This window comes from Globicephala melas, chromosome 1, assembly GCF_963455315.2.
Source record: "Globicephala melas chromosome 1, mGloMel1.2, whole genome shotgun sequence".
Classification (NCBI taxonomy): domain Eukaryota; kingdom Metazoa; phylum Chordata; class Mammalia; order Artiodactyla; family Delphinidae; genus Globicephala; species Globicephala melas.
In genome coordinates this window covers 159,587,714-159,603,266 of record NC_083314.1, presented here as the reverse complement: position 1 = coordinate 159,603,266, position 15,553 = coordinate 159,587,714, and the positions used below count along the sequence as shown (strand labels likewise).

Here is a 15,553-nt window from a genome sequence, read left to right as displayed (position 1 = left end):
TGCCTAGAGCCCGTGCTCCACAACAAGAGAAGCCACCACAATGACAGGCCCGCACACCGCAATGAAGAGTAGCCCCTGCTTGACACAACTAGAGAAAGCCTGCGCACAGCAACAAAGACCCAATGCAGCCATAAATAAATAAATAAATGGGGGAAAAAAAAAATCCAAGGGAGTTCCCTGGTGGCTTAGTGGTTAGGATTCCAGGCTTTCACTGCCATGGCCTGGGTTCAATCCCTGGTCGGGGAATTGAGATAATGGAGATGGAGATTTTCATTAAAAGATTTAGGAAGGTAAAGCAAGCATACTCCAACAAAAATTAATAATAATAAAAAAAGATTTAGGAAGTAAAACTGCCAGAACTTGGTGACTATGTGAAGGTTGGAGATAAAGAAGGCATCAAAAATGATGCCCAGCTAAATGCAATATGGTATCCTGGATCATATCCTAGAACAGAAAAAGGACGTTAGTGGAAAAATCAGTGAAATCTGAATAAAGGCTGGAGTTTAGTTAATATCAATACTAATGTGCCAACCAATGTTGGCTTCTTAGTTTTTACAAATGTTAACATGTTAACATCAGGGGAAACTAGGTGAGGGGTATAAGGAAACTCTGTGTTATCTTTGCAACTTTTCTGCAAAACCAAATTTATTCCAAAATAAGCTTATCAAAGATAAATGATGCCTAGGTTTCTGGCTTGGGCACTTGGGAGCTGGGGGCTGATGGTAAGGCTTAGATTTAGACATGCTGAGTTTGATGTCCCTATGACTAGAGGGTGAGATACCTAGAATTAAGTGTATCTTGAGCTCAGAAAAGAGATCTGGATTGGAGAAAACAGACTGGAAGTCAGGGTGGGCTGGTGGGCTTGCCTATGAGACTGCCCTGGGGACACTTATATTCAAAGGCAGAGAACAATTTCATTCCTCGTGAGGCTTGGATGCAGAATAACAAGTTTATCAATAATTACGTACTTATTGAGCACTTACCCCATACCAGGCCCTGTTCCAAATGCTTTATATTTGCACATGGAATCCTCATACAATTTTAACCATTCTACAGATGGGAAAACCGTGAAGCAGGACTGCTCATGCCTTAGTAGTGGCACTCAACTGGGGCAAGCCTAAGAATCACCTGTGGAGTTTTAAAATAGATGCCTTGGAAAGAGATTCAGGAATCTAGCCCAAAGCCCACACCTATGCATACTGATGGTGGTGTTTGATGATGAACCAGCTGTGGTCATGTGAATCATCTCTTTTGCCCATTTAGTCAATGATTAGCTTGCCATTGGTAAATGATTAGCATTTACCATTGGTGTACTAAAAAGTGTACGACATTCAATTTGATATTAATCCAATACTGTTAATACAAATGGGCTGATCTATACGGAGTATCTTAGAGAGATGGTATATTTCGCCTCAGATAAACCCAAAACCTATTGTATGTGGTATTACGAGTACCACAGAATGGAATAAAGTAGGGCTTACCTTAGTTTAAGACCAAATGGTGCTCACAGTATGGTTCCCAGACCAGCAGCATCAGCATCAATTGGAAATATCAGAAATGTAAGATCTCAGGCCACACCCTAAACTATAGGAGTAGGACCCAGCAAGCTGTGTTTGTAAGGAAGCTGGGATGCATGCTAAAGTTTGAGGACCACTGCTCCAAAAAAGCTTCAATCTGGTGGTTCTCTATCATCACCTAAGATTAGAAGCTTTAAAAAAATATTCCTAGTTTAGGCCCCAAACCTGTTTGTTAGAATCCGGGAGTGAATGCAGCCTAATCATGTAGACTAAAAAAGAAAACTCCCCAGGTGACTCATACATACATCTGGTTGAGAACCACTGTTTTAGTGGCACCAATCGAAAAACATCTACATTACTCATTTCCAAAAAGCTAGGTTAGGAAGTAAAACAGATACCTGGTTAACCACCTAGAGTACACCAATTTCACGGAATATTATCCAACTGTCAACAATAAGGTAGTTATTTAGGTACTGATAGAAAAACAATCTCCAACACAGTGTTAAATGAAAAAAAGCAATATGCAGAACATTTAAGAATATTTTTTAAAAGGGACGTGGGCATGCACATATTTTATACAAGAACAGCGTATCTCTTAAAGGTTAGATAAGAAATTAGTAGCTGAAGTTTCCTCTGGGAAGGGAAGAAGGTGATTAAATTATAGGGATGGGAGAAACATTTTTACTGTGTGTTTTTGTACTGTTTACATTTTTTTTTTAATGGCCCAATAACAATTTTTTTTGGGGGGGGGAGGGTTCTTCTAGACGTTTTACAGTTTTACTTTTTATTTATGTTTCTTTCTTTTTTTTTTTTAATTGGGGTATAGTTGTTTTACAATGTTGTGTTAGTTTCTACTGTACAGCAAAGTGAAGTAGAGTTCTCCGTGCTATCCACCTGGTTTTTATTAGTTACTTATTTTATACATATTAGTGTATATATGTCAATCTATAGGTACATGTATTACTTATTCAAATTAATTAAGTTAAAAATGTTTAAGCTTAGGGGCAATAAAGAACCACTGCTTTAGAGGGAATGAAACATTAGCAAGCAAGCTGTCAGCTGCTAAAGGGCAATCAGAGCATTAATGAAGGGAAAGGGGCAGGAGGAAAGACAGTCCTGGCAAAAAGTCCAATGCAGGTAATCCTCCCTCCACTTCCTTCCTGAGGTGATGTTAGGTAAACTGAGACTCAACCCAGAGCACTCAATTTATCCATAGTCAGCTTTATTCTGAAATAACCATCTATGGAGAGCACACGTCAAAACAGTAGAAAAAAATAAAGGAGCCCATCAAAAAAAGTTCCCTGGCAAGTGGGAGGGAGGGCATGACGTTAGGAGCCCTGTTTAGGGAAGGAAATGTTGTCCAGGTCGTGGATGCCATTCTTGTCAATGATTCGAACGCTGAAGGCTGGCAGATTCAGAATGAAGCGTTTCTGGAGCTGCAGAGAAACATGAAGGAAATCAGTCAACAAGTTTTTATTGAGAACTAACTGTGGTCCAGGCTCTGTTCTAGGCACTGGGCATATAAGCAGATAATAATCTCTGCTTTTGTGCCGCTGGTATCCTATTGGAGGCAGTTGGTACTAGGACACTGAGGAAAGCCCAAACTGCAGGTGGAGGCTGACTGGAAGGTAGTGAGCAAGAGCTGAGGGCTTGACTCTGGTCAGTCAGCTGATGAAGAATGAGACAATCTAATGCTCTATTCCTCACAATTTGCCACTAATTAGCCTGGTAAACACAGACTTCTCTTTTAAAGTGTCTCAAGGTAACAAGCCAACCAAGGAGCGACTGCCCTAGGAATAAGCTTTGGACCAAAGCCATGTACTCCTAGGTCCCAACAGTTTGCTCCAGTCACCCGCCCACATTATAAGGACCAGATGTGTATGTGTTTGTGTGTATAGCTGGGGGGGTGGTGGGAAGGATGGCCTCAGAACTACTCTTGGAACAACTCCTGCTTCTGTCTCCTCCAATACAAGCTAACCTGTCATTAAAGAAACACCTCTGGGCTTTCATGAGACTCTCTGCTTGAGAGGCTATTCCAAAGGAGCTGTGGTCTATGTGCATAAAACCAGACGGCCCCCATTAACCTGGCTGGAGATTATTGAGAAACACAGCTGGAGGAAATCTTTGCTTCTGTGGGCGACTCTTCCTGGACACCTCACTTAATCTCTAGATAGAAGGCACAAAGCTCCATGTGCTCCCTTAGGGGCATATCCTGGACATGTATACCTCTCCAGGCCTAAGCCCTCTCTCTCTTGATGTTTCCCATCTCCTTTACAGATGAGGACTGGACAGCAACAACCATTTCCATTTCTACAGTCCTCTCTGGCTGATGACTCCTGTGTCCAGAAACCAGCTCCAAGATCAAGAAAAGGTGACAATAAGGAAATGTGGGTTTATAAAATAATCATATTTAGGATCCTTGAGGAATAAAGTCTCAAAGCATTCTATATTCCAGTGGCTTCTTCCGGGCAGCCCCTTGCAACACTTGGGGCTGCTGGACTAATACGGCCTCGTGGCTGAATGGTTAATAAGAAAAGCACATGAGTTTATTCTCAGCTTCTGCTTTGGAAAGGGGATTTACAAACAAGAGGAAAAAGGGGCACTATGGACTGAAAATGACAGGCTTGTTTAAGAGGCAAACTGACATTACTGTCCAATGCTACCACCTGCTCTCAACCTCCTACTCTCTTCTCATTAGACCACGAATTCAAGTTCATCCTTAGGCTACAAGAACAGTAAAAATTAAAAAGCCTACAGGAGCTGCTTTCTTTTCCTCCTCATCTTCCATTCATACCCCAGAGCCTTAGACTCCTAGGAGTAGTATTGGAATGGGCAGGGCCTGTGTTCCTGGCCTCATAAACTAAGGGCTGCTCTCCTCTACTGCCCAAAGCCTCTTAGTTACCTTCTATGGCCTCCTGAATTCCCAGCGGAGGCTTTCCCTCCCAAACTTATGTACTATTAAGGGAACAGACTTTTTTTTTTTTTTTTGGGCTGCATTTGGTCTTCGTTGCTGTATGCAGGCTCTCTCTAGTTGCAGCGAGTGGGGGCTACTCTTCGTTGAAGAGCAGGGGCTCTAGGCACAAGGACTTCAGTAGCTGTGGCTCGCGGGCTCAGCAGTTGTGGCTCACGGGCTCTACAGTGCAGGCTCAGTAGTTGTGGCACACGGACTTAGTTGCTCCACAGCATGTGGGATCTTCCCAGACCAGGGATCAAACCCATGTCCCCTGAGTTGGCAGGCGGATTCTTAACCACTGCACCACCAGGGAAGTCCCCAAGGAAGCAGACTTTATGACAACTCCAGGTAGCACAAAAATAGAGCAGGTATAAAATCTAGTACAATAGTTCTTAAAGTATGGCTCCAGTTACCACCTGCAGCAAAATCATTTGGGACTGCTGGTTAAAATATTCTCAAGATCTACACCAGGACCACTGAATCAGAATTGGGTGGAGAGTGTGAATCTGCCTTTTTTAAGAAACAAGCTCCCCAGATGATTCTTATACATGCTAAATTTTGAGAAGCACTAGTCTGGATGAACCAAAAAGAAAATTAATTAAATTATAAAATTGACATTGATGAGAAGGTGACCCATGAGTGAAAAAATAAGCTTGTTATGTACCAAACTCTACCCCTGGTAGCAACTTCACATCTGGTTAGTGGATATTTATTATACCTTCTGGCAAGGATCAGAAAAAATGCAACTGAGGAACAGGAACAATATTGGCAAACAGAGAGACAAAACATTCCTTTCAGGATCCCATGGGAGCTACTCACCTCCTCCAGACATTTCCTAAGAAGCTCCACTGCCTTCTCACGTGAGATAGCTGAAAGAGAACACAGAGGCCAGGCACTCAAGGTGCTGACATTAAGTCCAACTCTCTGCTGCAACTTTTGACTAAGTTTCAAACTTTTCCAGGTCAGCATGCCACACAAATGCCACACAACAGAAAAGGCAAAAAAAACACACAAAAAAGCCTAGCCTTCTGGCTTTCAACAAACTTATTCCATATGCAGTTGAGGGTGCCCCACACCCAATGCTCAGGCAGCCACAAGCCATTGCAAATTGATTTGCTACAGAGAAGGGAGAGCATGACGGAATTCTGCCTCCCATGGCCAGGGCTTGCCTCTAGAGAAGTCCAGCGGCCTGCCTCTTCGTTATAGCCCATCCCCCAACTCCCAACGCCCCCAGCCCCCCTTTAGACCAGGGCTTAAATCAGCTCCATCTGCCCTAGCCAGCTGCAAATCAGGGAAAAGGAGGCCAGGGCCAGTGTTTTAGCCTCACTTTGCCAGCTGGGCCTCAGTTTAACAATGGAATGAGAATTCATAGGATGGGGCTGAGTCTCTCATAAAATAGGAGCCAAAGGAACTGTCCACAGGCATGGCAAACTGGGATGACATATTACGCAGTTAGGCTTCAGGGGTGGTTGGTGGTTATTTTGGTGGGCAAATCAGGTGTATTACTGACAGACGCCAAATCAAGAAGCAGTCACTAGGAGGCCAGGCTAATTCTTTTTAGAATGTGGCCTGGAGCTCTGGCATGGCTGAGGTTGAGTGAGAGGGCAGCACCAAAAAAGGAATGAACAAGCCAGATTCGTACTATACTGACAGGGATGAATGGAATGTAAGGAGAAAACTGGTTATCCGTGCTACATCTATAGCTTGTAAAAGCTGAGAATCCCAACTGCCTACTGCTCACAGTGGCTGAAGTTGAGGTTAGGATTGGGGTCAGAAAATAGAACTTAACACAAAAGCATCCCAGTGTCTGGAGGTTTGCCAAGCTGATGGTTCATGGACAAGTAGAGAGCCAGCTTTTTCTTGTAGGAGGGGGTAGCCATTAGGTGATAAGAACCAAGGGAACAGCTCAGGCTATGGCCTTAGAAAGCTTTGATATTTAAGAAAAGAAACCCTCAGTTGTCAAGCTGGAGACCCGTTCATCACCACAAGCTCAAAACAAACATACAAACCACTTGGTTTACTTGCTCATTCTTTACACCTGAGAAGCTAATGAGCACCTAACTAGGGCAAAATGAGTGAAAAAACTGAACTTTTGTAACTGAAGAATTATAGTTTTACTCCAACTCTCCTTTAAAACAAAACAAAACCCAGCTCTGGGCATATGCAATACCTCGTTTTATCTGGCAGAAGAGGGAGTTCGATCAGCTTTTCCATAACCCTAATGACATACAGGAGAAAGCTTCCAGAGGGCACCTGCATGTACTTCTTAGGATCCATCCTCTTTTCAAGCCCTGGCCACCCAACTCCAGGGGGTTGTGCACAAAACCAGGAAACAGCTGAGGACAGGGCTCTGCTACTGCTCCCTACACTTAGAGAGCTGAAACTTACTTGGTGTGTAATACCGGTCCAGGATACTGAGAGTCAGGAAGGCACCATAGCCGTGGGCTGCAAAAGGGGCTTTTGCCAAGGCTGCCAGGTAGTCCATGTAGTAGAGCGCTGGACCCTCATGCTCATCATAGCCAGCCAGGAGGAGGTTGACATGATATGGGGTCTGCAAAGGAAAGACACTGCAAAGTGATGGTCAAAGCGATAACACCAACACCTCTCCTCATGGAAATAGGAACGTTCCAACTCTTGATAAATAAGAAAATAGCAGCAGCTGAGTAAGTCATGATGAAAGTAAAGATTTAGACAAATCTAAAGGACCCAGAGTGTGGTCAGAGGTAAAGGGAGGTCAGCTTGTTTTCTCTGAACAGAAGAGTATTTGGAGCACTTTAAGGTATGTGAAAAAGCTGCTTCTTAAAGCCCATGGACCAAAACCTGTTACAAAAGCATTTCAAAGGCAAAGCACGGGTGTTCTTGTATTGTTCCTAATAGCTGAAACCAACACACACAACTCTGAGAGTGTCAGGCCACAGGCTAAAGAAAGCTGCAGCTCCAACCACATCATCCAAAAGAAGAAGGCTCAGTCTGGACAACTGGACCAAAATCTCAAATGGTAAACTGGAAGGAAAGGGAACCCTCCAACGCTGTTGGTGGGAACGTAAACTGGTGCAGCCACTATGGAAAACAATATGGAAGTTCCTTTAAAAACTAAAAACAGAGCTACCATATGATCCAGCTATTCCACATCAGGGTATATGTCCAGAAAAGACAAAACTCTAATTCAATACACGCACCCCAATGTTCATAGCAGCACTATTTACAATAGCCAAGTCATGGAAACAACCCAAGTACCCATCAAGAGACGACTGGCTTAAGAAGATGTGGTACATATATACAATGGACTATTACTCAGCCATAAAAAAGACTGAATTATTGCCATTTGCAGCAACATGGATGGACCTAGATAATACTTACTGAAGTAAGTCAGAGAAAGATAAATATTATATGATATCACTTATATGTGGAATTTAAAAAATAATACAAGTGAATCTATATACAAAACAGAAACTAACTCACAGACATAGAAATAGAAAATAAACTTACGGTTACCAAAGGGGAAAGGAAGCGGGGGTATACATTAGGAGTATGGAATGAACAAACTACTACACATAAAATAGATAAGCAACAAGGATTTACTGTATAGCATAGGGAACTATATTCAAAATCTTATAATAACCTATATTGGAAAATAATCTGAAAAAAATAGTATATATAAAACTGAATCTTTTTTTTTTTTTTTTTTTTGCGGTACGCGGGCCTCTCACTGTTGTGGCCTCTCTCGTTGCGGAGCACAGGCTCCGACACGCAGGCTCAGTGGCCATGGCTCACGGGCTCAGCCGCTCTGTGGCATGTGGGATCTTCCCAGACCAGGGCACAAACCTGTGTCCCCTGCCTCGGCAGGCGGACTCTCAACCACTGCGCCACCAGGGAAGCCCAAAACTGAATCATTCTGCTGTATACCTGGAACTAACATAATATTGTGTATCAACTATAAAAAAAGAAAAGATTTTTAAAAAAAAGAAACAAGTCTTGCAGTAGGGAAGGGTAGAAAGTCTCAAATATTTAAGTCAAATCACTAAACTTTTTTTTTGGCTGTGTCACACATCTTGCAGGATCTTAGTTCCCTGACCAGGGATCGAACCCACGCCCCAGCTGGTGAAAGCTCAAAGTCCTAACCACTGGACCGCCAGGGAATTTCCAAATCATTAAACTTTTAATGCAGACAGTAATAATGGAAGTTCATAAATACAAAGTTCATAAATACAAAGTGGTAACTCTAGAAGAACTGTAGATTTAGGTGAAATGCTAATATTTTTCTAATATAATAAGGCTCTGCTAAGGTAACTAAGAAGTAATTTTTATCAGTGAGATAAATAAACAGTACTTATAATAACCTATTTATAGGTATCCTTTCTTTGTATTACCTGCAAGTGTAAAAATGCAAGTTTCTACAGAGAACCTTAACTATGTCTGCCTTGCTCTTCATCTCCAAATGGATGATTCTTTTTCTATACCAGGTGGGCCATTTACCATGGCCTGTCTATGCTGCCAGGCATCAGCAGTGAGACTCCCATGTAAAATGTCTTCCTTTTTCTGTGCAAAGTGTGTTTTCCCTCTTGCATCTGGCATAGTGGCTAGTGAGCAGGCCTTGCCCATGGTTATATGCCCCTCCCTAAACTTATACATTTGATTAAATGCACATTAAATGAAATCAAATACATTTATGCATCCTATTATGGGGCATAAAGTAATAACAGCTAATGGTCTTAAAAGTGATGCTTTGTATTCTTTGAACACTGATTAACATGGGCACTTGGCAGCCTGAAGAAACATTCTAACTCATGTTAGAAGAACACATGAAAATATCATGTACTTACTTGGAATTCCAAGCCAGCTGTGCTAAGTAATATTTCCCTTAGACTACAGAGTAGCCCTAACCTGCAAACAAGTTTCTGCCTTGGGGATAAGATGGTGAATAGTCTCAGGGGTTAAGAATTGACCAGCAATAGTCAAGTCTTTAGAGAAAATAATCTGCCTATCACATTTCCCAGTAAGTAGCGTGCTATACTTTGCCAGGCTCTGGAATTCTCTGCCACATTCTGTGACTACATTCTTAGTTAAGTCTGACCTTAGGCAAGACACTTAACCCCTATGAGCATATGTTTCCTTATGTGTAAAAGTGAGTTAATTAATCCTTCCCCTTTCTGTCTTCTATGAAATATGGTAAGAAAAAAATAATAGAGGTGAGGCATCCCAAACTCTGAAAGAAAAAAATGCTACCTGAATTCTTAGTATATTAGCTATACCCCAGTCTCCTTTTGACAGCTTACCACTTTAAACAACAACAACAAAAATGTCTAAATTACCTAAAAATAAAAAATATATAATATATATATTTTTAAACTGTGAGAATAGTAATGCAAAGTCAGGCAGACAAAGAATACTGTAGTGTTCTTATAGTTAAAATTCGAATAGCAAAACAGAGAGAAATATACAGCAAGGAGATTCTAACTGGTTTCCTTCCCCAAGAGGTTTAATAATATAGTTTCTTACCTATCACAAAGTAAGTTCATCTTTTTGCTATGAGGATAACTCTACTCTTCTCCATTCACTGGAGAATACTCCTTTTACGGCTAACCAAAACAATTTTATCAAGTTGCAATGGTATATTAAGGATCCAACCAGATAACTAGAGACCTAACCAGCAGAACCCTCATATGCTGTCTCCAGTGAGGCTCTTGTATTTAAAACAATTAATGTGATCTTTAAAAGCCACCACCAAAAAATTTTTACATGAAGATGTCAACGGAATTTCAGAAGCAAACTGTATTGCTTAACTGGTCTATATAATATCATTTATTTATGCTTAAGCATCTGACACACACACACATCAAAGCTGGTATTCAGAAGCTATAACACGTGGTATAGAAGATAACTCATAAATTATTCTGTGACTTCGAATCACCAACTTTTGCATGTGTGAGATGCTTAAGCATAGATAAATGGTGTTATTTAGACTAATTAAATCAATACATCTGTGCAACAACTTGCAGTTTCTGAAATTCTTTTGACAATGCTCCATCAAAGATCTCTGGCTCACACTTTTTTCTTTTAATTTCAAATAAAGTCTTGTATACTGCCACTCTCTTACTCCTCTAAGAATGACATTCAAAGTGACAAAGCCATAGTGATGGGTCTCTTGACTGTTACATTTCCTCATATTCTTGATGCAACAGTGTTTTCCTGGAATAAGACAAATTCCAAGCCATTCGATTTTGTGAAACTCTTACAGCATATACATGTGTGACTGTGGTGTGTTTAGGAAAACATATAGTATGTGTAAGATACAATCCACCTATTCAAATATTTATACCAATTATAAACTCCATGAAGGCAGGATTGTGTCTGGCTTGTTCAATGATGTATAAGCATATAGTACATGTTCAGTAAATATTTGCTGAGTGAATAATAATCATACCAGAAGGCATATATAGTTTTTGTTTTGTTTTTTTTTTGTGGTACACAGGCCTCTCACTGTTGTGGCCTCCCCCGCAGGCTCAGCAGTCATGGCTCACAGGCCCAGCCGCTCCGTGGCATGTGGGATCTTCCCAGACTGGGGCACGAACCCGCGTCCGCTGCATCGGCAGGCAAACTCTCAACCACTGCACCACCAGGGAAGCCCTATATATGTTTTAATACATATATGGCTAATGCCTAGTATCACAAGAAGAAAGATTAAGAAAATCACTAAACAAATGTCAGAAAGTGATAGGTCCTACTTCTGAGAACTGGTTGAAGTTTAAGTTGACTGCCAGTATCCTATGATTGCACATAATATTGCTGCTTTTTTCTAGGCTCCTAGGTCCTACTCTTTCTACTTTTCTTTAGACATAGGTTGCTAAGTAAGTAAAAAAATTATGCTACAGGCATTTAGAATTAAATGAAGACAACGGTAGCTTAAATATCTCAGGAATAAACAGCTGGGCTACATTACAGTTAGACCCGAGTTTGAAATCCAGCTCTATTACCAGACGTGTAGCTTTAGAAAAGTTAGTAACCTAACCTCTCTGAAAATGTTTTCATTGAAAACATGGGATAATACCTACTACAAAAAGGCTGCACTGAAGACTCAAAGAGATAATGCATATAAACAAGCATAGTACCCAAAACATAATAAAGCCTCAGTAAATGCTAAAGTAATTACTAGGAAACACAATTACCTATGAAGTTCACAGTGTCCATGAAATAAACAGGGTAAGCACTCAAGAGAAGCCCATCCACTCCTAGCACTGAGATATAAGATAAATTCCTCATACAGTCAAATAGACCCCAAATAGCCAAAACAATCTTGAAAAAGGAGAAGAACAGAGCTGGAGGAATCATGCGCCCTGACTTCAGACTATACTACAAAGCTACAGTAATCAAAACAGTATGGTACTGGCACAAGAACAGACACACAGATTAATAGAACAGAATAGAAAGCCCAGAAATAAACCCATGCACTAAAAGTCAATTAATCTATGACAAAGGAGGCACAATGGAGAAAAGACAGCCTCTTCAAAAAGTGGTGCTGGGGAAACTGCACAGCTACATGTAAAAGAATGAAATTAGAATATTCTCTAACGCCATATACAAAAATAAACTCAAAATGGATTACAGACCTAAATGTAAGACTGGATACTACAAAACTCCTAGAAGAAAATACAGGCAGGACACTCTGACATAAATTGCAGCAATATCTTTTTGGATCCGTCTCCTAGAATAATGGAAACAAAAATTAAAATAAACAAATGGGACCTAAACTTAAAAGCTTTTGCACAGCAAAGGAAACCATATACAAAATGAAAAGATAGCCTATGGAATGGGAGAAAATATTTGCAGAAGATGCTACCAATAAGGGATTAATTTCCAAAACATACAAACAGCTCATACAACTCAACAAAAAATGGGCAGAAGACCTAAAGAGACATTTCTTCAAAGACATACTGATGGGGACTTCCCTGGTGGCACGGTGGTTAAGAATCCACCAGCCAATGCAAGGGACGTGAGTTTGAGCCCTGGTCCGGGAAGATCCCACATGCCACGGAGCAACTAAGCCTGTGTGCCACAACTATTGACCCCGCATGCCACAACTACTGAAGCCTGTGTGCCTAGAGCCCGTGTTCCGCAACAAGGGAAGCCACCGCAATGAGAAGTCCGCGCACCACAATGAAAAGTAGCCCCCACTCACTGCAACTAAAGAAAGCCGGCATGCAGCAACAAAGACCCAACGCAGCCAAAAATTAATTAATTAATTAATTAATTAAAAATTGGCCATTTTTAATTTTTTTTTGCGGTACGCGGGCCTCTCACTGTTGTGGCCTCTCCCGTTGCGGAGCACAGGCTCCGGACACACAGGCTCAGCGGCCATGGCTCACGGGCCCAGCCACTCTGCGGCATGTGGGAGCTTCCCAAACCAGGGCACGAACCCGTGTCCCCTGCATCGGCAGGCGGACTTTCAACCACTGTGCCACCAGGGAAGCCCAAAAATTGGCCATTATTATTATTATATATATATATAAAAAAAGACATACTGATGGCCAAAAAGCACATGAAAAGATGCTCAACACTGCTAATTATTAGAGAAATGCAAATCAAAACTACAATGAGGTACCACCTCACACCCATCAGAATGGCCATTATTTTAAAATCTACAAATAATAAATGCTGGAGAGGGTGTGAAGAAAAGGAAACCCTCCTACACTGTTGGTGGGAATGTAAATTGGTGCAGTTACGGAGAACAGTATGGAGGTTCCTTAAAAAACTAAAAATAGAGTTGCCATATGATCCGGCAATCCCACTCTTGGGCATATATTCAAAGAAAACTCTAACTTGAAAAGATACATGACCCCAATGTTTACAGCAGGACTATTTACAATAGCCAAGATATGGAAGCAACCTAAATGTCTATCAACAGATGAATGGATAAAGAAGATGTGGGGGGGGTGTGTGTGTGTGTGTGTGTGTGTGTGTGTGTATATATATACACACACACACACACACACGCACATATACATACACACACACAATTATTAATCAGTCATAAAAAAGAATGAAATAATACCATCTGCAGCAACATGGATGGACCCAGAGATTATCACACTAAGTGAAGTCAGTCAGACAGAAAAAGACAAGTATCATACGCTATCACATATATGTGGAATCTAAAAAGATGATACAAATGAACTTACTTACAAAACAGAAACAGACTCAGACATAGAAGACAAGCTTACGGTTACCACAAGGGAAGGGGGGGCATATATTTGGAATTTGGGATTAATAGATACAGACATATAAGGATCTACTGTATAGCACAGGAAACTACATTCAGTATCTTTTAATAACCTATAATGGAAAAGAATCTGAAAAAGAATATATATATATATATCTGAATCACTTTGCTGTATACCTGAAACATTATAAATCAACTATACATCAATAATACTTTTTTTAATTTTTAAAGGAAAATAAATAAAATTTTAAAGGAAAATAAACAAACACCTCATATACATCTTCCTAAAGGGATATGGTGGGAATTTTATAAAAAGTGCCCAGCACACTGCCTGACACATGGTAGAAATATATGACAGTTTCCTTCTCTCTCCTTCCTGGACTCTTGGAAGGAGCCCTAAGGTGAAGGTATTCATTGTCACAAACATTCATAAGCACTGACACTTCGAGCATATCTACTTCACAGTACACCACCCTAACCTATCTTGAAATTGACACAGGCACAGAGACATTTTCCTGGAAGCCTGAAAAGACAAAAACAACAAATCCTACATCCAGATTTGGAGAGCAAATTACCACTTATTAAGTACCTTCATACTATTTCCACCCTTACAGATATGTCCATCCTGAGTGCTAAGCCTCACTTTCTAGCTACTTTTTCATCAGTTCCCTTCTTTCCCATGATCAGTACAACATGAGAATTTGCCAATTAACCTGAAGGAATGTGAACGCTAATCAATCATGATAACATTGCCAGGAATCCTGTATCTTTTACGAAGTAATCCTTATCCTGTGCGTGATATAATCTGTCTTTGGTTGTCTCCACTATTCTAATTATTTAGATAGTAAGTCTAAGTAATAGAGCAAAGTTATGAGGTCCCCAAGGGGAGGAACAGTATCTATACATAACTCTGAACTAACCTAAACATCCGAGTGACCAATAAATGAACTTAAACATTTAGCTGAGACACTCTCTGTCCAATGGCCATGAGGATCACCATCAATGGTTTGCAGTACAAATGCCAACGTTCTTAGTTTTAAAGTTGTATCTAACTGACATACAAAGAAAAAAATTTAAATGAACCATCCTGGGAACTCAAAATGAACTTTAGTTTCTAAAATAAAATACCACCACAATTTTGCCTCTTTTTACAAGTAGAGAAAGAAGAAAAGAAAAAAACCTAGATAAATTGGTATATCTTCCTCCCTTAAAAAAGTACATGAGGTAAGCTTATTTTTAAAATGAAGAGCTTTAAGTCATTTTGAGATTTCCTCATCTATACAACAGGGATAATAAGAGTATCCATCATTACGGGGTTATGGCGAGGTTTAAATTAAATAAATGTAAACTGCTCAGTGAAATGCCTGTTCCATAGTAATAACACCATCATCACCACCACCACCACCATCATTTTTAGGATCTGACAGCATTATTAACAGATCTGATTAGATAATAATAAGATCAAGAAGATGCACCAGGGAATTCCCTGGCGGTCCAGTGGTTAGGACTCCAAGCTTTCACTGTCAAGGGACTGGGTTCGGGTTCAATCCCTGGTCGGGGAACTAAGATCCCACAAGTCGCAAGGCGAGGCTCAAAAAAAAACGAAGAAGAAGGAGATGTACTAACTACCACAGAGTGCCAATAAATTATCCACCTTTTTTTGGTTGCTAAAAGGAATACAATTTAAGCCAGGGGAATTAGCCAATAAGCACATCTCTTATGTCCCTCTCCCTGGGATTGAAATGGACTTCCTAAGTACCCCTGAGCCCTGCAGAACTGAGTTCAGTTTCACTTTGTACATCTGAGCTCAGTTTCCTTGTACATTTGGGAGTGGGGGGTGTACATGGCACACACATGCAAACTTTC

General features: G+C 40.7%; 1 protein-coding gene across 1 annotated transcript in view; it reads right to left on the bottom strand.

The window, feature by feature from the left end:
- Positions 1-2,718: 2,718 nt before the first annotated feature.
- Positions 2,719-15,553, bottom strand: part of PSMB2 (proteasome 20S subunit beta 2) — a 36,716-nt gene continuing 23,881 nt past the window's right edge. The window contains exons 4-6 of the mRNA XM_030869503.3: positions 6,859-7,021; positions 5,290-5,339; positions 2,719-2,953 (exon numbers count right to left, since the gene is read on the bottom strand). Of these exons, the coding sequence (XP_030725363.1) occupies positions 2,846-2,953; positions 5,290-5,339; positions 6,859-7,021 (321 nt within the window). The 3' untranslated portion in view covers positions 2,719-2,845. The remainder of the gene's footprint in view (positions 2,954-5,289; positions 5,340-6,858; positions 7,022-15,553) is intronic.